Consider the following 26247-nt stretch of genomic DNA (forward strand, 5'->3'; position numbering starts at 1 on the left):
CTATCTAAAGTGCTGTGGTTGAGACTTCAACATACAAATTTTGGGGAGACATAGCTCAATCCATAACAGAAGGTTTTTGACTTTCCAGGTAGGAGGCCTTTTTGTTTTTTTATTTTGTTAATTTATAGTTTTAGTGCATTGTAATCAGAAAGTATTGTTTCTATTATTTCTATTTTATGGAATGCACTGATTTGTGTGTGTGTGTGTGTGTGTGTGTGTGTGTGTGTGACCTAATATATTAAGGCCAGGACTAGGGTTAAGCAACTGAGACACCCAGGGTAAAAAATTTAAGGAGACACTCTTGTATGTCAACACTGAACATGCTCTAAAGTGAGCTTTAAAGGAGCTCTAAAGTGAGTCTTTTTAAATTTTACATTTCGCTTTGCATCAGTTTTTGTTACTGCTACGTAAGCACTAGAATAGAAAGTGTTCAATTGTAGGCGTTAAGTCTATTATTATTATTAGCACGTTTCTCTCTGTGACTCCTTGCATTTCTTGTGGATTTCTTCAAAAAGATGATTGCTGTATTATTTGGCATATAGATGATTATAATAGTTACAATCTTAATTGTGAATTGTGGTTTTTAGCATTTTAAAAGTGCTTTTCTTTTATCATTTAATGTAATTTGCTTGAGTTCCACATTGATATCATTATTCCTGTTTTCTTATTGTTTCCATTTGCCTGGTATGCCTTTGTTCATCCCCTTATTTTTAGTCTTTCTGAATCATTTTGGTTTTTTTTAAATGTGTCTTGTATGTGTAGCATGTAGTTGGGTCTTGCTATGGAACCCCTTAGTGATCTTTTTATTTTAATGTATGAGTTAAGTTCATTTACATGGAGTGAGCCCATGCTCACTGCAAAGACTCTGGCAGGAGCATGAGTAGTAACTTGCTGGGATTTAGAATTATTTTCCTCTTTTTACTTAAAAATGCTTTGAAGTTTAGGCTTTTTTTGTCTTATGGAAAGAATGTGGTTTTGTGTGACTTTATTTGTTCTCTTTGCTTTTCTGTATTATTTTACAGGACATATGGATAGCACAGATTTAGACATCTGCTGTTGTCTTCAGCTACCTGGAAATCCCTATATCTGCTTTTAAGTTTCTAAAATCTTAAATGATTTCATAATTACATAGATTAAAGTTGAGAGGTTTTTTAAAATCATGTTCATTAAGGTATAGGTTATGTTTTGGGACAAGGTGTTTTTTAAATTAAAATTTAAATTATAGTTTAGTTAATGTACAGTGTTATATTAATCTCATTACTAAGGAAAAAATTACTTCAGGCAGAGATATATTATTTACTCATGTCAGGTTTTATGAATGATTAAATGTTGGCTGCTACAATTCTAGAATCACAAATCTGTAATGGATTTGGAGAGCCAATTTTGTCCTATTCTTTGCTTTTAGAGGAGTACTTTTTTTTTAACTGTTCCAGACAGGTAAAGCTTTTTTTTGTTTGTTTATTTTATTTCTCCTTGACAATATTTAGAAAGGAGAGAGATACTTTCCCCAGAAAAACCCCACTCTAAATGTTTTATCCCACTATGGTTCCACAGTTTAGCCAGTTAGGATCTTTTCTGTGAGAATTTAAGCCTGTTTCTCCTGGTTTGGCTTCTGTTGACATAGTGACAGATGTCAAGCAAACTGTTGTTACTTGGAGACAATAATGAATGTGGCCCTTGGGTTTTGTGGGGTTTTTTTTGCTATATAAAATAGCATTCATTTCTTTAGCCTTTCTTTAACAGAAATCATTTTCTGTTCCATTAGTCACTTCAATAATTTTTTTATTTCAGTTTCTCCAGATCATTTATAATGTATAATTGACCCGAACTTATTTTAAAATAAGGACCTAGTAACTAACACAAAATGTAGCAGAAGGAGTAATTTGCAAAATTTATATGACTTTTTTTTTCTAAAAAAAAAAAAATTTTATTTATTTGACAGAGCACAAGCAGGGGGAGTGGCAGGCAGAGGGAGAGGGAGAAGCAGGCTCCCCAAGGAATAGGAACCCTGAAGCAGGGCTTGATCTCAGGACCCTGGGATCATGACCTGAGCTGAAGGCAGTCGGTTAACCAACTGAACCACCCTGGCGTCCCTATATGACTTTTTAAAAAATGATCTACAATTTTGTTTTTCTCAAGGCAGGTCTGATTTTCTGATTTATAAGTCTAGCTACATAAACCAGATCTATTTTGGTCATTCATTAAAATAATCGTAATTGCAAGCTTGTCTTATTTAGAATTTATAATAGGTCAGCAAGAGACTACCTATAGAGAAAAAGGTCTTGCTTAAGGAGCTGAAAAGTCTAAGTCATATAAACCAGAAGTATTCATTTATTTACAAACAACAAATATCTGTGATAAGTAAGATTAATTACTGCTTTGGCAGATGCTTTAAATTATTAATTATATACCAGTCTCCTGTCCTCATTAAAGTGGTTTCTTCTTCACTAGACTAAATAACAAAAGTATTATTCTAACAGTATTCTGTATTTCAGGAGACTGTCCCACCCCACAATGAGTTTATAAAATTCATAGTTACCTGTAAATTAAAAACATGGAAAAATTATTTAAAATTTTAAAATATTTTTAAAAGGATTTTATTTATTTTTAAAGATTTTGTTTATTTGAGAGAGAACATGAGAGAGAGAGAGAAAGAGAAAGCACAAGCAGCAGGGAGGGCAGAGGCAGAAGGAGAAACAGGCTCTCCGATGCCGGGCTCTATCCCAGGCCCCTGGGATCACGACCCGAGCCGAAGGCAGATGCTTAATCAATTGAGCCACCCAGGCATCCCTTGAAAAGGATTTTAAATAAGAAAATATTTATTCAACTTTTGGTTATGACAGTAACACAACTCCAACTAAGTTAAGTGAAAAAAGGGTCTTTATTAGCAGACATAAATTGTGGAAAGAACAGGGATTGTGCTGGTCTCATGGACGCCTGAATCTAGAAACATTCTTCCCTCCTTTCATCTCACTCCTCTCTTCTAACTCTTATGTCTGTTTCTCTCTTACTGCTTTCTCTGTGAAGCCAAGACTTTATTTTTGAGATCAAAGAAGATAGGATTCTTACTTGATGATGTAAGTCAGAAAAATCTAGAAAAGAAGTTGGGCCTGGTTCACATGCCCATTCCTGGGTCCATCACTATGGCTAGGGGGATAGGGGCACTCTGATTCAGCCTAGGTTTATGCCTATTTCAGAGTGGTGGGGGGTGGGGGAAGTATATTTTGTTATCAGAAGTGAGGAGGAGCTTTGTTGGGGAAATAGCAGCAATTACCAGCTCAAGGAAAGGGAACTTGATCATTTAAGTTAATCCTGTAGTGAATCCCTTATTTTTTGCATTGCTTAAAGCCAGAGCTCTTATTTTCCATTTGTGGCTTTGTGATTTTTTCAGAAACATTGAAAAAAAGTATTTGCTACTTAATATATCTCCTTTCTATTTATATTTCATCTTTAGATGAATTATCTGTTGTGTATCATCTTAGTGGAGAGGAAGGGACTTATACTTGGCCAGTTGGGCAAGTTCTGTTCCAGAATTTGAACTGCAAAGTAAGTGATAGAAGAATATGTGGCAACATTTGGAGGACAGATGGTTCTTTGGTATGTCCTTGCTGGTGATTCTGGTCAATTATTTTAGCCTGGTTGTGGTGTTAATTCAGTGAGTCTCGTACCTTCCCGGGAAAGTCTCTTTTTGCTAATAATGGCCAGAATCAGAACTTGGGTGCCTGATACGGTATTACTAGTCACACAGAACTATTTAAATCTAATTTTAAATTAATAAAAATTTTAAAAAAATAAAAATTTAGTTCTTCAGTTGTACTATTTGAAATGTGCACTATTTGAAGTAGCTACATATAGCTAGCTAGTGGCTATCATATTGGGTGTTACAAATTATAGAACATTTCCATCATTAAAAAAACTTAATCACATAGTACCATTGGATTGTAAATTTCTTTTTTTTTTTTTTTAAGATTTTATTTATTCATTTATTTGAGAGAGTGAGAGAGAGAGAGAGCACATGAGAGGCGGGAAGGTCAGAGGGAGAAGCAGACTCCCCGCCGAGCAGGGAGCCCGATGCGGGACTCGATCCCGGGACTCCAGGATCATGACCTGAGCCGAAGGCAGTCGCTTAACTAACTGAGCCACCCAGGCGCCCATGGATTGTAAATTTCTTAAGGATAGGAATTCAGTTTTTGTTATTCTCTGGTATATCTGTAACACTTAGGACTAGGCTTAGCATTTGTAGGTAGTCAGTAAATATTTGTTAAATGATGAAATGACACACATGAGCTGCCTGCCACAGAAAACCTAGGCAATAATCATCATAATTAGCTACCTGTACTGTGAAGAGAACTTGGAATGACTCCATCTCACTGTTATTCCTATTGTTTCTGTTTAAACTTTTCTGTAGTTCCATTCTCTGTTGTACCTAGGCCCTCTGGTCTATCAACTATTTCTTCTTCCATTATTTCTGTAATTACTTCAAAAATATAAAGTACTTGATCTCATAGTTTCTCATTTGGCAACTTACTCATCCTTCACCTTTTGATTTCTCCTCGTGGCCAACCCATTAAACCTGTCTTTTCAACAGTATTTGCTGTATCTCTGAAATCTCTATTCCATTACCAATAATTTTTTTTGCAGTCTCCACTTTTAAAAAAATACACCCTCACTGAAACCTGACCTGGTCCTGGCAACCCTTTTAAGTGGAATTAGTCTTCCTTCCTCTTTCCTGCAACTAGGGACCAAGAAGGAAATCTGTGTTTATGAACCCCACTTTTGCTTCTAGACAATTGTTTGACTAACTTGGGTTAAAATGGTTTTGCTTTTGATACTCATTGCATCCATCTTACTCCTATTTTCTTCTCTGTCATTGACTAACCTACAAGATGTTCCCCAACAGTCGCTGAAGACCTTGACTTCTGGCTCAATTTGTTTTTATTTTCTATCCTTTGTCATTGTTCTTTGTGACTGCACCATTCATATTGTTGACCCATCTAACAACTTAGCCTTATAGTTTATCTTCTCTCTGGTACTCTTTTCTTTATTCCACTTTAACAGACCCTACACTTAGCCATTTCTTGGACTTTGTCATCCCTTAGAACTGATCATTTCAAAGACGTAAATTTTTTTCTCTTATCCCCTTCAATCTCACTGAAGACACTGCAGTTTGATATTCAAATTGATATTGAAACTAGTTCTTATACTTTCTTCTTCTAGTCTCAGCCTGGCTCCCTTGTTTCCCATTCAGCTTGGAATCTATTTGTCCACTATTCAGCTGTGCTCTCACTTATGTCTGAGCAAAAGCTCCTGGATGTAAATTCTCTTAACTTCTCACTGAGAATTTCTGTATCCTCATCCATTCTCCTCCCTTTCTATTTTAATGAAGATATCCATTCTCCCTTTACTTCTCAAGAGTTCTGAATCCCATCCCTTTTGTTTCTCTAGAGTCTTACTTCATTGATTATCTTCTTCATCTGTGTCTAATTTCTTTACCCCAGACTCTTATTTTGCCTTCAAGGTCCAGCTCAAATTGCATTTGTCTTATGTAGCCTTTACTGTACTGATAGCCTTTTTTTTTTTTTTTTTTTTTTTTTTTTTGAGACAGAGAGGAGTGGGGGAGAGGGAGAGAGAATCTTAAGCAGGCTCCACAGGGCTCAATCTCACAACCCTAAGATCATGACCTGAGCTGAAATCAAGAGTCGGAGGCTTAACCAACTGAACTACCCAGGTGCCCCTGCCTTTACTGATATCCTAATGAAAGTTAGTTAATTGCACTTTATTCTGTACTGTCTATTTTAAGACTTGCTTTCTTTTGATTTGTTGTGACATACCTTAAATATTCAAAACCTTCTCACCAAAAGAGATACTATACTTTATTCCTAAGTGCAGCATTGCCTTTTGAAATAATTTGTTCTGAACACTTTTGTTACTGAGATTAAGACCATTGAATTTATTCCTAAACCCTAATCAGCTCTATTAATTTTTATTTATGTTAAATTCCACTATCCTTATAAGCTTAGCTGTAATGATCTCAAATCATGGACTAATTTTCTTTTTAAAAAAACCATCATATCAGTTGTAGATTCTGACCCTGCACTGCTTTAGTGAAGTGAACTGAAGAAAACTTTGTATGTCCTCTTTTAATAGTCCTAACTCCTTTCATATTTTAATGAAAGTCAAATACTCTTTATCATTGGTTTCTTTGGCTTCAGTTTTTATTTGTAGGGCATTGTTTCCTTTCTTATCTATATAACTTATTTAGAAAACATTTAGGCACACTGCTTGCTTAACAGGATTTTGTTTCTAATTGATTTACCAGGTGTATCCAAAATCTTGACCAGAGTTAAGAATTACTTGGGGCCTAACTTTCTAACTCTGGAGCTCAGCTGGGACCCACAGTATTTTGTCCTCTGTTTGTATTGTCATGATTTTGTAGAAAGAAACCTTTATTAACTCCATAATCTAAAAGCACCAAGTTAATAACATCTATAAACATTTAAGGTTAAAATGCACAGAAAGTTTGAGAGAGTAATAATGTAGTTGGAATTATGAAGTAAGAGTATGACTGGTACTGTTAAAGGAGTGAAAGTAAGAGCAAGACGTCCCTTTTCCTTTAGATCCATTGTGTCTGGCATTTGTATGCAAATATTTTAGGAAGCATTGGGTCTTTGTTTTCTGCCATGTCATATTGTCCAGTCACCTTACACATTTAAATGTCTAACCCAGGATTTGGGTTGGGTCATTCAGTCCATCTACAAATATTTATTGAATACTTATTAGGGTTTAAAGCACAGCCCTAGGCTCTTGAGACTGTTGTCTTTCCAATAAGCAGTTCTAATTGGATTGATAAGTGCTAATAATGCCAAACTATATATACTAAATGCCAAATGACTTGTATTTCAGATAAGTGTTTAAGGAATTTTAAAAAGGGAGAGGTTAAGGGCATATCCTATCACATATTGGCATATCCTTTTAGCTTAAAGTCTTTCACATATGGTTAGTCATTTGGTTACCAGAGATACTCTACATTTCAAGGTTCTGGTTGAAAATGTATCATTCCTTTTGAAAAGGACACACATTATATAAACATTCATTTCAGGGATAAAAGCTTATATTTTTTAAAATATACTATGGTGTCTTATACTAGATAGTTTTCTTGTAAATTTTGAACTTAAAATCATTAAAATTGCTGCATAATGAAATGGGAGAGGAACACTTACTTGGGTTAGAAGACCCAAGTTGGTTGGTTGGTAACCAATATGATTTGGGCCTGAGCCTCAATCTCTTTATTTATAAAATTGAAATGACTCTGCTTACTTTCATAGAATTATTGTGAGAAATTACTATAGTTAAAAATGAGGGGCGCCTGGGTGGCTCAGTCATTAAGCGTCTGCCTTCGGCTCAGGTCATGATCCCAGGGTCCTGGGATCGAGCCCCGCATCGGGCTCCCTGCTCGGCGGGAGGCCTGCTTCTCCCTCTCCCACTCCCCCTGCTTGTGTTCCCTCTCTCGCTGTGTCTCTCTCTGTCAAAATAAATGAATAAAATCTTTAAAAAAAAAAAAATGACCTTGGGGCGACTGGGTGGCTCAGTTGGTTAAGCATCTGCCTTTAGCTCAGGTCATGATCTCGGGGTCCTTGGATCGAGCCCTGAGTCAGCTCCATGCTCAGCGGGGAGTCAGCTTCTTCCTCTCTCTCTGTGCTCTCTCTCTCTCTCGCTGCTCTCTCTCAAATAAATAAATAAAATTTTTAAAAAATGATCAGCCTTAATTAAATGCCTCTTCTACTATAGCTATATCAGAGTAGGCATTAAAGATACACTGAGGAGGGATGCCTGGGTGGCTCAGTCGGTTAAGCGTCTGCCTTCGGCTCAGGTCATGATCCCAGGGTCCTGGGATCGAGTCCCACATTGCGCTCTCTGCTCCACGGGGAGCCTGCTTCTCCCTCTGCCTCTGTCTCTGATGAATAAATAAATAAAATCTTAAAAAAAAAAAAAAAAAAGATACACTGAGGAGCTCCATAATCTTGTAGGGAGCAAGTGAGTAGCAGTGTGTCTGAAAGCTATGAAATATTGTATGGTGATAAAGATGGCTTCTCCCACACTGGACAACTTTCTGAGGCCTTAGCGACACATTGTTCACTCTTCCACCAAAGGCCATCTGTTCAGGTTGTTCTCTATGTTTATCAAAATCCTACTCATCAGATTTGTATGTCCATATAAACAGTCTCTCATCTTCTTAGACATACTTGATTTCTCATCTTCTCTATGCCAGTAGTTTGTAGATTTTTCCATAGCAAAAGCAGAAATTTGTTACATCTTAGTTATATGTGAACACACTTAACTGCCTGAAGTCAAAATATTTATTGTTTTATCTGCCACTTTGCAAGCACAATGTCTGGTGTCAGTATGGGTACCCTAATGTGATTATCTAATTCATTGAAATATGTGAACTATGGATTCTTAATAATATTTTTTTGTTGGGTTGTGATATTTAGGTTAAAACTTCAACAACAAATTGGGAATATTGAAAATGCAGAGAAAGAAAAAAATGAAAATTCTGACCTGAAACAGGTATGATCTTAGCAAACATTTTGCTTTTATTTCTTTAAGTGCTTCTTTAAATCTGTATTTTGAATGTGTTTTTGATTTTTTTTATTGAAGTCTAATTAACATACAGTGTTTTATATTAGATTGAGGTATACAATGTAATCATTCAATAATTCTATACATTACTCAGTGCTCATCATGATAAGTATACTCTTTTTTTTTTTTTCCCATCACGGTAACTATACTCTTAATCCCCTTTATCTGTTTCACCAGTTTGTTCTCTTTATTGAAGGATCTGGTTTTTTGTCTCTTTTTTTCTTTTGTTTTATTTCTTAAATTCCACATATGAGTGAAATCATATGGTATTTGTCTTTGTCTGTGTGACTTATTTCACTTAGCATTATACCCCCTAGATCCATCCATGTTTTTGCAAATGGCAAGATTTAATTCTTTTTTAGGGCTGAGTAATATTCTATTGTATGTATATACCACCTCTTCTGTATCAGTTAATCCGTGGATGGACACTTAGGTTGCTTGTGTGTGTGTGTGTGTGTGTGTGTTTTGAATCTATTCACATTTCACATTTTGAAAATATAATCATTACAATTGATAATGTATTGATGAGGTTGATAAAGATAAAATTTTTAAACCTCTTTAAGCTCTAGTTAGTAAGCTGCTTTTCCTAACTGCTGCTTTCCTTAAGGTCTTTATATGCTGTGACCCACATGAATTTTTTTAAATTGTAGTTTAAAGAACAGTATTTTAATATTCTGATTTAAAAAATTGATTAGAAAGATCATCTAGATTTTAAGTTCCATGTAGCATTGACTTGTAACTTTTTATTTCTTACTCCATGAGCTGCATCTTGTTATATCCCTATGAAATGTGAAATCTAAGGGTGGTATTTATGGAAAGAAATTTATATTTAAAGAGTTATTTGGGTTTAAGAAAAATTTATATGGGCAAAACATGGAAGAATGTTCTTTCCTTGATTCTATTTTCTTTTTTGTTTAAAGTTACGAGGTAGTGAAGATTCCATTTTTAGGATTTATGCTTGCAAACTAGCTGGAATTGCTTTGCATATGCAGTTGTGGTTTCTAAGTCTCAACTAGGAGGACATAATGTTTGATACTCGAGAGAAGTTATTTAGTACCATATGCATTGGGCTTTCTGTCATTTATTAGATAATGAGAGATACTAAGCTCCTTGAAAGTTGCTTGTTCAGTCAACTGTAATACAGATTTAATATTTACAACTCCAGTTAAAAATAAAGACTGACTCGTTCTTAAGGGGAAATTTATTCTGAAGTACAAATCTGAGACATACCATTTTACTTTATTATGACAATTGTCTTATTGGCTTCGCTGCCATCAGGAAATGCAGGAATTATTTTGCATTTATTCATTTTATTGAGTAAAGAATCTGGTTTCTTTTGACTCTTGAGTCTCATAATGGGTTCTTTTGGTCCTGTGTCTTCTTGATTCTCTCCTTCCACCTTTTCTCAGAGAATGGCTAAGAGGTAAGACAAGGTGAAAGAAAATGAGTATTTGCTGGGGCACTTGGGTGGCTCAATCCGTTAAGCATCTCTCTTCAGCTCAGGTTATGATCCCAGGTCCTAAGATTGAGCCCCACATTGGGCTCCTTCCTCGTCTGGGAGTCTGCTTCTGCTTCTCCCTCTCCCCCCCCCCCAACTGTGCGCTCTCTCTCTCTCTCAAATAAATGAATAAAATCTTTTAAAAAAATAGAAAATGAGTATTTGTTAATTAATTGGTAAAATGGCTTATGGAGGAAGTAGGTATAACTGTACTCCAAGTGAAGATTATTTGGATGTAACTTAAAAGCCTGTTAATTTGTAACTAGATAATTAGCTACTTTTCATGAGAAAAATCACTCCCAGATAAAGGTAAATTAGGATGGAGAAAAAACCTGAGTGACATTTCATGGTTTGATAAATAGCTGTACGGGCCAAGGAATCCTTGCCATTCTTTAAGTTTCTTAGAATATCTTTCTTCTGCCCAGTGCTGGATGTTTGGAATGCTTTGAAACTACTTAAAAACAATGTAAGAGCAATCCCTTCTGTGTTTATGATTCCTAACTACTTAGAAAGCAGAACTCCTGGAAGGGTTGCTGATCATAGGGTATATGGAAATGGGAGAATGGATTTCCTTAGCAGCTTTCCCAGCTGATGTGCTTTTAAAATCTCTTCTTTCCTAGGAGGCTATAGGAAGTTCAATGGAGAATCTCTCTAATGGTTGGATTCTCCTTTCTCTCTTCTCTCCTCTCCTTCTTATAACCCTTTTCCTACTCCCAATACCTCTTCCGACCTACTTATTTTGGGAAGAAGAGGAGAGGACTTAGTGGCAGACTAAGGAATCTGGTTCATGATAGTCTCTGGTTATTATTAGGAAATGATCCTATACTATTGGATCCTTATGATGCTGCTGTTTGTTATTTAATTTCAGAGTGTCCTCAAGGACACATCAGTTGGGTGGGGCATTTGTGAAGGAAGATGCTTACTATCCTCTTCCTTTCTCATATGGTATTACATATGCGGCCTTATGTTTCTCTTTCCTTTCTTTTAAGCAAATCAGTAGTTTGCAGAGCCAAGTGACCTCGCTTGCACAGTCAGAGAATGAGTTGCTGAATTCAAACCAAATGCTGAAGGAAATGGTGGAGAGGTTAAAACAAGAATGCCGAAATTTAAGAAGCCAAGCTGAAAAAGCACAACTAGAAGTTGAAAAGTAGAGTTTGCTCTTTTTTATATACAAACTACTTCTTCTTTCTGCTATATTATATGTAGTTCCTCTAGTGATGATTCCAGTATTGAATGTGTTCTGGGAACTAGTTACAAATACCCTTTGACAGTGTACAATGGTATTAGGTAATGTACTTTGTTTCTAGAGAATGAGCTTTATGGACTCTTGATTTTTTTTTTTTTTAAGGCATTTAGGGCAGAAGACTTTTTTAAAATTCTGCCTAACCACGATATTCTGCAAAACCTCAGAGAAACACTTCTTTAGTCATTGAGTAAACCAATACATTAATACATTTTTCACTTCAAGTATCTAAATTCTTCTTCTGAATGCCAGAGAACAGAAAAGAAATTCTGTGACTTGCAAAACTCCCTAAAATTGGAACTATAATCTCTTGGATTTTTCCTTTGAATAGTTCATTTATTTGTTTATTTTTTGGCCTTGAAATTTGTTAGTAGTAGACAGTGTATAGTAAACTGGCAAGGAGGTGATTTTGGTGATATTCAAGCTCTTATATTCTCTGGAAAATTTTGTTTAGATATGATAGAAAGCTGCTTTTTTGTATTTGCTTTGTCTTGATAACATGTTAGTATTTTTTTTTGTTTCTACAAAACATTCTTTTTGGATTTTCTCTTCTGAAGGTTACTTTGCCACATAAAACTTTTTTTTTTCCTTTAGTTTCTCATTATTTCATATTTTAAGGCTTTCCATAGTTTCACACATGCAAATTTTAAGAAAAGAAAGTAAGCAAGGTGTTTGTAGTACATTGTGACATTCCACAGGGTCCAAATTATTTTGCTTATATTTTGCAAAAAATAGAAATTTATATCTTGGAATCCCCAAGTGTTTGATTAAAATGCACTTAAGAATTGTAATGACAGTATGCCTAGCAAATTTAAATAATTTATCATTGGTTTCTGAATGTTACTCATAGGATTATGTAGTAGAAAATAGCTGGAGTAAGTGTTAATCAAATATGATTTTGGTCCCAGCTAAAATATTTAAAGTCTTGTATGACCTTAGACACAAAATCTGATATCTCATTTTATAAATCTCATTTGTACTGCCGTATTATATGTAGTAATGATACTAAAAATTATGCAAGGTGTGCAGAAGAACTTTAAATATATAAGTTGTTATAGTATCTTAAAATACCATTTATATGAATTTTATTCAGGAAACATCCTGTGTTGATTTTTCAATCCTGGGTTGATTTTTAGCCAGTTTTATTAGACCCAGTTGGTTTGGTTTTTTTTAATGTTTCAAGTTTTTATTTAAATTCTAGTTAGTTGGCATATAGTAGTTTTAGTTTCAGGAGTAGAGTTTAGTGATTTATCACTTAGATATAACACCCAGTGCTCATCACAAGTGCCCTTCTTAATACCCATCACCCATGCTAGATTCAGTTTTTATAGCTTGGTGGTTATCATGGTTCAAAGCTGGTTATCAAGTGTTTGTCCTGCTGTTAATTAGGTGTAAGTCTTAAGCAGACTCCTCGATGAGCAGAGAGCCCGACCTGGGGCTCTATCCCAGGACCCTGAGATCATGACCTGAGCCGTGGCCAGACGCTTAATCCACTAAGCCACTCAGGCGCCCCCTAGGTGTAAGTCTTTAAGCAAATTTGTTTATTTTCTAGGCTTCAGTTTCCTTATCTATAAAATGGAGATGATAGAAGTACCTAACTCAAGGGGTTATTGTGAAGAATAAATGGTGTAGTATACACACTGTTGTCAGCACAGTGCCTGGTTCACAAGAGGTATTCAGTAATGAGAGAATTAGCAAATACGTGACCATGTAAGAGAACCCGCAGTTGGATACTTAACAATGTAGTGAAGCAGGTAGTGAGTTTGATTATACTTGGAATAATATCTATTTAATCTTAAGAGTTAACTTCCCTGTTTTGCATACATTCTTTTGACAGGACTTTGGAAGAGAAACAGATACAGTGGTTAGAAGAAAAGCATAAGCTTCAGGAACGTATCACTGACAGAGAAGAAAAGTATAATCAAGCTAAAGAAAAACTGCAGCGAGCTGCAATTGCCCAGAAAAAGGCAAGTGGTTCTTATTAAAGTGATTGCTATAGAGTAAAATATAATTAACTATTCTGGGAGAATAAAATGTAATTAAAACTGAGATTTCATGTATGTTTAATTTGATATTTAAACGTGACATTTTGCTGTCAACCTTGCAGAGATAAATTGGGAAAATGCAAACTGCTCAACAGGTTTATTTCTAAATTTCTTGTTCCAAGTCGGTTTTTCAGAGCCGAAATGCAATTTCCCCATGGTGTTTTTTCATTGATAAAGTTTCTAGACCAGCCCATATAAGTCTTATTTAACTCATTCTGCACTTAATAAGATTACAGGGCGATTGGGTCCATTTTAGCTATGCTTAACTAATACTTGTTTGTAACATCCTTTTTGTGGTTAAAATGCTTTTTTTGTTTCCAACTCAGAAATGAAGGAGCAAGTATCTCCTTGCCCCAGGAGAAAGTTGCCCCCCCCCACCCCCGCCCCGGCTTCTGAAACAGCCGTTATAGTTACCACAGCTGTGATCTTTTTTAAGTTTCACTTTGCAAGCGTATTTGCTCCATAACCTAAAAACTTTGTTTTCTTGGAAATAGTTCAGAGCATCATGGAAATAATGTAATCAGATGATTCATCTAAGTCAGTGGTTTACAACTTCTTTTCTATTGCAGAAAACCCAAGGAATGTAGCATGGCCCCATCAATAACCATGACTCATGGTGCAGTGATTCAGCACTTATTTTCAACAAGATTTGGTGCATGTGTATGGAAGTGGGGGGTGGGGAGTAGCAGTAAAAAAATCCCATAAATGATGTAACATGCCCCCATTTGATAAGTTCCATTAGTAAGGGCATTTGTTTTGGGGAGGCAAGAAGGTCTGAGATGAGAGGAAGGCGCTTCTAGGCATAGGCACACCAGTATCTTTAATATTAGTCTGTATGTTTATTGGGAAGGTTAGCTCTTCATATTTGCATAAGAGAAGAGAACTGTATATCATTTACATATCCTGAATTCGGAAACCAAAGACACAGTTCCTAGTCACCCATTTATGGTAACTGGATCTAACTGCCAAATGCATCCTGATAGTTGGAGTGACAGTAGGAGAAGTCTACAAGTCATTGTTTCCCCACTTTCTTGATTTCTGAATATTGCTTCTCTCTTCCCATAATGCTGGAAGTAGTATAACATTGAGATTAGAAAACAGCATTTACTGTCTGGGACTCTCAGTGTTTTATACTCAGATACAAACACTGTCTTTGATTTTCCCCCCTGTGTCTATCATTTCTTTTTCTTTCTGTCCATATAAGTACTGAGTACTTATGGGTATTAAATGGGATTTCAGTGAAGTGTTTTATGGCTTGGGATGATCTTAGAAATTTTACTTCTGGTAACTTGTACTGTTTGAAGCCTAGAAGCATCTAAAGCCAGATTTTAGCCAAAAATCGGTAGAAATTATAAGAGCTGATTTTATCTTTCACAGAGAAACGTTTATGTTAAGGTTTTAGAGGTAAGTATTCTAGAGATCAGATTTTAATTACTACTGAGGTTAGTTTGGGTTGACTTCTTTTGGAGCAAAAGTGACATCCGGTGGTGAGAGAGATTACCAGCTAATCATAGGTATACTAGAAAGAGGGGAAGAGCTAATAATTTAAGAAACCTGGCAAAATAACCTTTCATCAATATTGTGACCTGGGGTGAACTTTTTTTTTCTACTGAAATACCTGCCAAATTATGGGTGTGAACATAGGAAATATCCATATCATTTTAAGAAATAAGATCTGTGAGTTATGATTTTAAGTCATAGGAAATTGTTAAGTTCAATTCAGTGAATAATTATGACCCAGAGCTTGTGGGACACTTCCTTAGAGGCTTACAGCTTTAAAGTGGGAAAATAGACAATATATGTTACATGGAAATACTATAAAAAGTCTGTGAGTACATATAATTTTAGGGCTGGGGGATTTTAACATTCAGATAGTTCTTATAGATTAGGCAACTGAAGTGGTAGGTAGCCAAGATAACTTGACTAGTAGGATTCGTTGCCATAACTAAAATTTATATTTTTCTGTTCTTAATCCTGTGTTCTTTCTGTGCTTTTACTCTTTTAATTTCCCAATTTCTTTGATTTCCAAATACTTAACTGCTTTTTTCTTCATTGTACCCATATGGGTCTTATTTCTTGTGGTAGAATAATCACTATAAAGTTAATTTCTTTAATTCAAACTCTTTCCCATTCAAGTTAAAGATAATGCTTCTAAATGAAAATTTTGGCTGTAAGATTACACAAATAATTCTTAAGAGTGCAATAGACTTTTTAAGTTCTTTACATGACAAAAATCATAACTTTGTTATGCAGTAAGACTTAAAACAAGTCAGAAAATATTAACTGTAGGGCAGAAATCATAATCCTTTAGTGTGTGATTCTTATAACTGGGGAGTAACAGCTTTATTTTTCCCCTGAGGCTAGAAAAGATGGCTTACTGCCATCTGAGTATATTTGTTTATGCACAAAGCTTATGTCATTTCTGATAAGTGTTTTTGGGTAAGATCTTTGTGTAATGATATTTTGCTGTGTTGATTTGTTTGGAAAAACTTGACCAGGTATCTTGAGTTGGAATGCCTTTCTGTGACTGTTGGCTTCTGGGTATATTTTTCTCTATACATTGTTGAAGTGTGAGTATGAAGAGAGATCTCTTGGTTTGAGCACAATGGGTTGTACTTTTCCTTTTGAGGCACTTGAGATGACAACTTGTTATTTATATTCTAAGGTATATTTCTCTGAAATTATTCTTGATTAGATTATTGTTATGAATGTTTTTTGGGGAAAAAAATGAACTGTAGTCTTGAAGTTGTAAAATATCGTTGAATATGTTGTGTGGCCTAGCATTATATTCTACACGTAGGGGAAAATAGAAGCCATGATTAATTCCTGCTTTTGATGACCATATAATCTAGTTGGAGAAATAAGATACATGCAATACCTAAAGAATACTAATAGTCACTCTCAGGTGATCTGTTTGGACACTAAAGTTTGAGACCAGGTTCAGGGAGAAGAAAGCCTGAAGACAGGAAGACCAGTTAGGAAGCTATTTTAATACAATGAGGTAAGAAGTGTGGAATTTGGGCTTGTGATATAGGAATGAAGGTAAAAGGTGACATTTTAGAATTATTTTAAAAGTTATAGCATATGGTGCTAAATAAGAAGGAAGAAAAAATATGAAGTGTTTTAGTTGTGAGAGGATATAAATGGAGTTGTCATGATGGAGTAGAGAGAGAACACATGTCAACTGGAGTAGAAAGAGAAGATAAGTTCCACCAAACACATGTCAGAACTGAAGTGAAGGTGGCACATCCCACCTAACTAGGATGTAAGTAACTAGAAATAATGGAATGTAAAGCATGGAGATCAGTAATTCAGATTAAAGATAAAGAATTAGACCCTTGAGATTTTGGAGATGACTGAAGAATAAAAGGACTAAGAATTAAGTTGACTTAGAAAGAGGAACTAGATTTAGTAGAGGAATGGTCATAGAGGTAGAAGCTATGGTATGGTGTTGTAAAAGTCACAGGAAAAGAAAGGTATCAAAGATAAATGGTCATTTAGCATGATTACTGAAAAGAGTTCATTGAATTTGGCAATAAGGTGGTAAAAGAGGAATCCCAGGTTTGGTTCTTGTATTAGTGTTCTTTTGATTTTTCTATTGCTCCTTTGTGTTGTAATAATACTTGTAACACTAAGGCATCCACTTGACAATCCTGTGATTGTATTGGACCACTAAAATCAAAATTAAAATCATTCCTTACAGCCAATTTCCCCTCTGAACTTTCATTTCTTTCAGTAGAATGTCATTCTTCCTATCACTTATGCTTCAAACCTTTGATTGACCCCTCCCCCACATCTAGTCACTGTATTGGTTTCCAAGGGCTGCTGTAACAAATACTGCAAACTGTGTGGCTTAAAACATCAGAACGGTATTACTTCATAGTCTTGGAGGTCAGAAGTCCAAAATCAAGATGCCTGTAGGGCCATGCTCCCTCCAAAGGCTGGATCTGTTCCACACTTCTCTCCTAGCTTCTGGTGGTTGCTAGCAATCCCTGAGTTTTCCTTGGCTTGTAGGCATATCATTTCATTCTGTCCCTCTGTCCTCATCTGGTGTTCTCCCTGTGTGTCATGTGGAGTTTACAATAGTTGTAGAGCATGAAAGATGTAAATCAAAGATGACAACTATCCATTGTTAGTCTATGAATAACAAAAGACACTCCTGTCACTCAGGAAATTCCAAGGATTTTAGGAACTCTGTGCTAGAAACGCAGGACAAAGACCAAATAAATTTCTTTCTATATGATGGTCACATTCTGAGGTTCTCGGTGGACATGAATATTTGGGAGACACCACTCAACCCAGTACAGTCACTCAGGCCTATGAATTCTTCCTTTATAATGTGTCTTGCATTTTTTCCCCTCACCTCATTTCCTTTTATTCCTGTTGCTAACATCCTAACTCAGGCTCTCTCCACTACCAGGTTTCTCTGTATTCATTTAGCCAATTTATTCAAGAAATTTATTGAATACCTACTTCTGTATCCATCCGGTAGTTTCGTTCACTGGAATAGAGAAATAAAGATTGTGCTGAGGAGTTTACATTGCAGTGGGTGGATGACAGAGTAAAGAAACAAGTATTTGTCAGGTGGAGATGTGTGCTAACAGGAAAACTAAGGGGGATAGAGGGTGCTTTTTTAAATAGGTAGTCAGGGAAGGCTTTTTTGATAAGGTAACATTTGAGCAGAGACCTGAAGGGAAGATGCCGTGTTCTATATGTAGGGGAACAGTATTCCAGACAGAATAGCAAGTAAAAAGAGAGTGGCAGGAGTCTGCTTTGTATGTTGAAGGAATGCAAAGAAGGAGAGCTAGGTAGCTGGAATGGAGAGAAGTAGTAGACCAGGTGATGTTTTTATTCTTTGGTTTTTATTCTAAATGTGGTAGGAACACAATGGAGAGTTCTAAATTGAAAAATAATAAAATCTGAATTATATATTAGAAGAATCTGTGGCTGTTGTGTAGAGGGACAAATAGTGGAGTGGTAGTCAGATTCTGTCTATATTTTAAAGGTGGAGTTTACAATAGTTATAGAGCATGAAAGATGTAAATCAAAGATGACCTAAGATGCTGGGCTTGAGCACTTTGTTAAAATAGAGTTGCTATTTACTGACATGGGAAAGACTTTAGAAGGAATGGGTTTGGCAGTAAAATAAAGATGCTTCTTTTGGACATGTTAGCTCTTTGAGGTACCCATTAGACTTCCACGTGGAGATGTTCACTAGTCTGGTGGATACATGAATTGGGAATTCAGGAAGGAAGACTAGACTAGAGATAAAGACTTGGGAGTTCTCATCAGATAAGTGGTATTGAAAGCAAAGGGGTTGAATGAAGTCAACTAGAAAGTAAAGGAAGACTAAGAAGAGAATGGGTCTGAGGATTGAGCTTTGAGGAATGCCGAAGTTTAGAAGTTGAGAAGAAAAGGAATAAGAAAAGAAAAGTAGAACCAAGAAGCTACTGGATGCCAAGTGAAGAAAAGTGCTTCAAGAAAGATCAACTATATCAAATGACGTTGCGAGTAAGATGATAAAATAGCACTATGAAGACCAGGGGTTCGTTTGGCTTTGCAGTGATTGTTGGTGGCCTTGTCAAGAGTTGTTGCCAGATTGAAGTGGAAGATAGTTTGTCTAAGGAATTTCATCGTAAAAAGTAGAGAACTGGGGTGGTAGCTAGGGAGGGTTGTGAGTTCAAAGACTTCTTTTAAGGGAGGGGTGAATTACAGAATGATTCAGTAGCAAGGGGAAAATCAGTGATGCAGGAGAAAGGGGACAATTGCACAAATGATATTCTTTAGCAGCAATTGAGAGGTGGAAGGCGTAGAAACACAGTGTATCTATTATAACTGGGAAAAAGGCAAAATATATGATTATAAATTTCTGGTAAATTGATAGATGTGTGGAAATTTTCTCCTGATGGCTACAGTTTTCTTAGTGCAAAAAAGAATCCACGTCTTTAGCTCAGACTGTGAAGAATGCAGGTGTTAGATATCTGAGGAGAGACAAGAAGTTGTAAAAGAATATGAGAGTTTGGGAGAGTGATTGGATTAGGGAAATTAGGGAGGAGTGTCAGGTAGCACAGTGCATAATTGTATGTGTGTTTGCCAACTATGTTCAGTTGTGTAGGTCCAGACACGCAGTCAGTAGAGAGTTGTATTTAATGAAAGTCCAAGTTTTTCCAGGTGAGTTTGAAGAAGAGGGAGACTTGGGTCAAGGTACTGAGGGTGTCTGCAAAGAAATGATTATAGTGAGGGGGTCTAAGGCATTCACTGGGTCTTTTAGTTAACTAACCAACCAGTGCTTTTATTGCATTCTAGCTCATTTCCTGGCACCTAGTAAGTGCTCAGTAAATGGTTGGTTGTTTTACAGTGATCAGGATGAAGACACCATTGTCCTGAACTCGGACTTGAAGCTTTATCTCCAGATTTGCCTCTTAAGAGGCAAACTTCAGAGTCTATCTCATATACTGATGCCATATCAAACTTCTCAAAACAATATCTTTTACTTATCAGTCCCTTGCTGGAGAACCTTCAGGCAAATCCACATCCCCATAGTATTACAGATTCTCCCTAATTAATTTCTTATCCTTTCCAGAAAGCCCTTTCTCATGATTTGGTACTTATAGACTGGAATTCCCTTCAGAAATCCCTATATTTTGTATTGCCCATAGTTAATATAGGGCCTAGTTAATGTGTACTCTGTGTGTGTGTGTATACTTAAGATTTGATGATAAATTTTGTATTACAGTTTAAATGAGCAATAAAAACGGAGAAATATAACTATTTGGAGATATAATGGAGAAGTTTTAAGATTGCAGGTTTATAACAATCATATAGTAATGAAATATTAAGCATTTCCATCTTTAAAATGTCTGCTACTAGTTGGACTAAAATTCCTAAAAGGAGCATATGCTTTTGATAATGACAGACTAGGAAATAATGTGGATCAGCTCTCCACATGAAAACTAGAAGAATCGGACAAAGTATTTAAAAAAATATCTCCACAGAGGGCAGCGAAGAATTGGGAGGCCAAGATCCTGGAGAGGTAGGAAACAGAGGTGAGCATGGCCATGTGAGGTTGCTTTTCCCTTAGAGGAAACTGCTGTTTCTAGAAGAGACAGCTGAGAGGCTGAGAAGTGAAGCAAAGCTTTTGACAACTTCACAGGGCTTGGGGAACAAAAATTGGAGTTCAGAATTTGCCAGAGAGAAGATCTCAGGTCTAAGTATGCTAGTACTTTGGGTTGGGACCCCGAAGGGGAAGGATATACCCTTGGACTAAGAATGAACTGGAAATAGCCTAGCCCTTGCAAGTATTGAAACATAGATTCAGATAATGTCAGTCCTTATAATTAGATTAAATTTATCCAAATTGTTAGTGTTTCTAGCTGCCTGTAAGAAACAAATGTAAATCTACTTTGGGGGAAAATAACATTATAAACTTCAAATTGTTTCCATAGTTTTAAAATATATAATAAATAAAAAATTAAAAAGCATAAATAAAATATAAATAATAAACACAAATACCACTGCATACCTATTAGAATGGCTAAAATCTGAAACATCGACTGTACTAAACAATGACGAAGATAGGGAACAAATAGAAACTCTCATTCACTGTGTGGAATTGGAACAGGGTACAGCCATTTTGGAATACACTTTGGTAGTTTCTTACAAAGTTAGACATGGTCAAACCAGACCATCCGGCAATCATGCTCCTAGATATTTATTCAAATGCATTGAAAACTTATGTTCACACACAAAAAAACACATAAACGTTTATAGCAGCTTTATTCATTATTTGTCAAAACTTGGAAGTAAGCAAGATGTCCTTCAATAGCTAAATGGATTAAAAAAAAAGAACTGTTCTATGTCCATACAGTGGATATTTTTATTTAGCAATAAAAACAAATGAGCTGTCAACCCATGCAAAGATGTGGAGGAACCTTAAGTTCATGTTGCTTGGTGTGAAGGAAACCAGTCTGAAAAGACTATATACTGAATGATTTCAACTGTGTGACATTCTGGAAAAGGCAAAACTATGGAGACAGAAAAAAACTCCAGTGGTTGCCAGGGGTGGAGGGGGTAGGGGTAAGGGTGAATAGGTAGAGCAAGGGAATTTTGTAGGGCTGTGAAACTATTCCGTATAATACCATAATAGTGGATACATGATATCATGCCTTTGTCAAAACCTATAGAACTGTACAACACAAAGATTGAAACTTAATGTCACCTATGGACTTTAGTTAATATTATTTCAGTATTGATTCATTAGTAAACGTACCACATCCATGTAAGATGTTAATAATAGGGGAAACTGAAGGGGATAGTATATGGGAACTCTCTACTGTTACATTTTTCTGTGCAAACCCAAAACTACCTTAACTGTTAATAAAGAATAATTGTCATCATCATCATCATCATCCCAACCACATGAGGAAATAACACTGAAAAGCAAGAGAAATGATAACCAATAAAAACAGACTCCCCAGTAGAGGATCCAGGTAATGAAATTATCAGATATAGAATTTAAAACTAACATATTGTTATAGGCTTAGAAAATAAAAGCTTGAGAATGGCTCTAGAAAACAAAACCATTAAAATAAATAGCAAGTTTAGAACTAAAATACACAATAACTGAATTATGAACTTAGTGGATAGATTTAACTGCAGACACCATCATCATTCTCAAGATATGACCAGAAATCAATGAAACAAAATATACGCTAGAGAAATTTTTAAATACCAAGGGCTAATTTTTTTTTTAAATCAGCTTTTAAAAGATTAATAAAATTGATAAAGCCTTAGACTCATTTTTTCCTAACTCCCCACAAAATAGGTAGGAAGTAAACACAGATGAACAATATCATGAATGAAAAAGGGGTATCACTATATTTCTTTCTTTCTTTTTTTTCCCAAGATTCTAAGTAATCTCTACACCCAACATGGGGCTCAAATTACAACTCTGAGATCAAGAGTTGCTTGCTCTACCGACCAAGCCAGTCAGGTGGCCCTATTATAGATATTAAAACAGTAAGAATATTATATAAACAACTGTGGTAATTATGCAGTTTAGATGAAATGAACAAATTCTTTGAGGAACATCTTAACAAAACTAATACAGGAAGAATTAGGTAATCTGAATAGTCCTGTATCTGTTAAGTAAATGGAATCCATAATTTAAAACCTTCCATAGAGAAAATGCCTGGCTCATTTGGCTTCACTGATAAATTCTACCAAATACTTAAGAAATAATACCATTCTTAACACAGACTTTCTCAGGAAATAGAAAAGAAAGGAAAACATCCCCACTGCTTATATAAGGTTAGAACCCAACATTGTTGGGTTTATGACATCATAAACAGATGTAAAAGTCTTAAATACTAGTAAACTGAATCTGGTGATATATAAAAATAATATACCATGAACATGTAGGGTTTATTCTAGGAATATAAAGTAGCTTAACATTCAAAACTGATTAGTATAATTCAACACTGTAACAGAACAAAGAAGAAAAACTATTGTGATCATCTTAATAGACATAAAAATCTGACAAAATTTAACATCCTTTCACAGTAAACTCATTAAAATAGGAATAGAAGGGATTTTGTAACTACAGAAATCCTACATCTAACATCATACTTACTGATTAAATATTGAATGTGTCCCTCTACCCACCCAAGTCCAGGAACAAGACAAGTATGTGAACTATCACCATTTTGTTTAACATTTCATTGGAGGTCCTAGCTAGTATAATAAGAAAAAGAAATAAAAGATTTATAAAGAGTGGAAAGGAGGAAGTAAAATTGTCATTCACACATGACATGATTGTATATGAATAAAAATGCAAACATCAAGCTGTTATGTACAATTTAAAATTGCTGGAAAAAGGTCAAGTAACAAATGGATTTTTTTGTTATCCTGTTTTACTATTTCTATTTATTATTCTATGAATAATAACTAAATTTAAGTACTCATATGAATCATTTTGTTGTGTTTGCCTTCTTAGGCTATTACAGAGTTCAACAGTTTTTTTTTTGAGAGATAATTGACATTAACATGTCAGTTTCAGGTAGACAACATAATGATTTGATATTTTTATATATTGTGAAATGATCACAATAAATGAGTCTAGTTAATATCCATCACCATACATAAATAAAAAAATTTTTTTCTTCTGATGAGAACTTTTACGGTTTACTCTTATAGCAACTTCCAAATATGTGATACAGTATAGTTATCATGCTGTATTACGTCCCTGGGACTTACTTTATAACATAAGATTTGTATCTTTTGACTCCCTTCACCCATTTTGCCCATCCCTCACCGCCTGCCTCTGGCAACCACCAATTTGTTGTTTGTATCTGTGCGCTTGTTTCATTTGTTTAGATTCTCCAGATAAGTGAGGTTATACAGTATTTTTTCTTTCTTTGCCTGCCATAACGCCCTCAGGGTCCATCCATGTTGCCACAAATGACAAGATTTCCTTCTTTTTTATGACCGAATCATATTCCATTGTGTATGTAATTGCTGGATTATATGGTAGTTCCATTTTTAATTTTTTTAGGAACCAGCGTACTGTTTTCCATAGTGGCTGCGCTCACAGATTGCTGGTGAGCATGTAATTAATGGAACCACTTTAGAAAACTGGTGGTATTTATTAAAGCTGTGACTCACTCCTGAGTATATACTCAAGAGAAATGAGTGCATATATCAACCAAAAACATGTTAAGGAATGTTCATAGAAACTGTATTCATAATAACCTCAACATTGAAACAGTTCTGGTTTTCATTATGAGAATGGGTAAGATGTATATTTATAAAATGGATGACAACATAACAATGGAAAAGAACTGCCATACAGTAACATGGCTTAGTCATATGGACAACATATTTAACAACAACAAAAAACCCCAGAGACTGAAGAGTATATAGTGTATGATTATTTAAATTCGGGTAGATTGGTAGATAGAGTTCTAAATTACCTGTAAACATATAAATATATACTTATGGTGATTAAGGACAGAAGAATGGTTCCTTTGCCAGGGTAGAGGGGAGGAGGCACAAGGCAACCTTTTGGGGTGCTGGAGGATGGGAAGTGATGGGAAGCATGAGAAAGAATGCCCAAAGCAGTGTTATTTCCCAATTGGAAATAACCAAAGATGACCCCCAGTGGTGGACCAGGTAGATACATTAAACTATGTGATATTCGTAAGTACAGGACAACATGTGGTAAGGTACTATTCCTGTAAGCAAGAACACGAATACATCTCATAATCTTGAGTGAAAAAAGCCATTTGTAAAAGAATTTCTAATAGACTATGATTCTGGTCATATGAAAATCAGCAAAACTGTGCTCTGGCTTTGGAAGTAAATTAGTTGGTTGCCTTTTCAGAGAACAGAAGGGGGTAGAGACTGAAAAGAGGAGGGGTCGGGGCACTTCTGGTATGGCAGTGCTCTTGACCCATGAGGTAAGAGGGTCAGCATTTGCTTTGTGCTTTTACATTTTGCTTTACATTTACATTTTGTGCATTTTTCTATAAGCCTGATACACTTTAGTAAAAGAGTTACAAAACAAATACCTGAAAGGTCTGTAGCTACTAAATCAATTGCAACATTTATATATATTTTTCTATCAAAAAACAAAACCTCATATAAAAATGAAAAACTAATTACCTTTGTTTATATACCACTTTTGCATTATACGCTGATTTTTCCATATTGGAAAATTTTCCCTTTGTAAAGTTTAAATTTTTTCTTTTTAATATTTAGAAAGGCATACTTTCAAACTGAGATGCATCCATAATCTGTCTTAGCTTTCTGATCCTTTATTGCTTTGGTAACAATTTATCAATTGTAAGCATGCTTTTAATTTTAAAGTTTTAGTTCTTTCATAAAACATGTATCTTTTGGGAAAATAGCTTGTGATTCCTTATCAGGTGACAGGTAAACTCATTAGTAAAATTTGACTCCTTCCTTTAAGTATTTTACTTGCAGCAATTTAGTTATTGATACCCATTTTCTGGTTTGGCATTCATAATAGTTATTTGTCACAATGAGGATATGAGGTACATTTGTGGCTTATTATCTTTGCAGTTTTCAATAAGAATCATATCTACTAATCTTTCCTAGTATTCACTGAAAATACTTACCTCTAAGTAAAATTTCTCTTGTTGAGTAAAATATTCTCTCTCTATTTTGTTCAAAGAGGAGATTTTGTATTAATGTATCTGCTCACATTGTTTTTTTTCTAGAGAAAATCTCTTCATGAAAACAAATTGAAGAGACTGCAGGAGAAAGTAGAAGTCTTAGAGGCAAAGAGAGAAGAATTAGAAACAGAAAATCAGGTGTTAAATAGGTAATTGTATAAATACATCTCCCACATAGTGACATTATAGAACTTTGATACTGAGTATAATGCACTTTGTTTTCTTTTAAAATGTACTTTTTCATTGTTTCCTCTATAATGCACTTGTTTTCTTTTATGTTTAAAAGAATTCTAAAACTGTTGTACTCCTAATTCATTATCCTTATTTTTTTTTTTCTGGCTGAATGTTTCTTCAAACCAGAAGGTCTTTAACACATGCCAGGCATTTGTGTTATGGTTGGGACTGACAGGAAAGGTCACTGGCTTTGGTAGCCAGGAGTGGTGTGAGTTCTTGCTACTGAGACAAGAGAGTTGTAGCATTGCATAGTTCCAAAAATGTGTCTGGAATTTTGAATCAAGATTTTTGATTTCTTGTTGTGGAAAAATATTATTGGCCCAAAGCTTCTGGTTTTTCATTTACATACAAACATAGCTAATCTGCATGATGAGCATGTTTGAGCAGAGATGA

At 35.3% G+C, this 26247-nt stretch overlaps 1 protein-coding gene across 5 annotated transcripts in view; it reads left to right on the top strand.

Moving 5' to 3' along the window:
- CEP83 (centrosomal protein 83) overlaps positions 1–26247 on the top strand; it is a 150503-nt gene that overhangs the window by 99753 nt on the left and 24503 nt on the right. For all 5 annotated transcript variants that reach the window (XM_034987837.1, XM_034987838.1, XM_034987839.1 and 2 more), the window contains 4 exons: positions 8493–8568; positions 11128–11285; positions 13219–13348; positions 25666–25769. In XM_034987837.1, coding sequence (XP_034843728.1) covers positions 8493–8568; positions 11128–11285; positions 13219–13348; positions 25666–25769 — 468 coding nt within the window. The remainder of the gene's footprint in view (positions 1–8492; positions 8569–11127; positions 11286–13218; positions 13349–25665; positions 25770–26247) is intronic.

Source organism: Mirounga leonina, unplaced genomic scaffold (assembly GCF_011800145.1).
Source record: "Mirounga leonina isolate KUSES-001 unplaced genomic scaffold, KU_Mleo_1.0 Mir_418, whole genome shotgun sequence".
Classification (NCBI taxonomy): Eukaryota; Metazoa; Chordata; class Mammalia; order Carnivora; family Phocidae; genus Mirounga; species Mirounga leonina.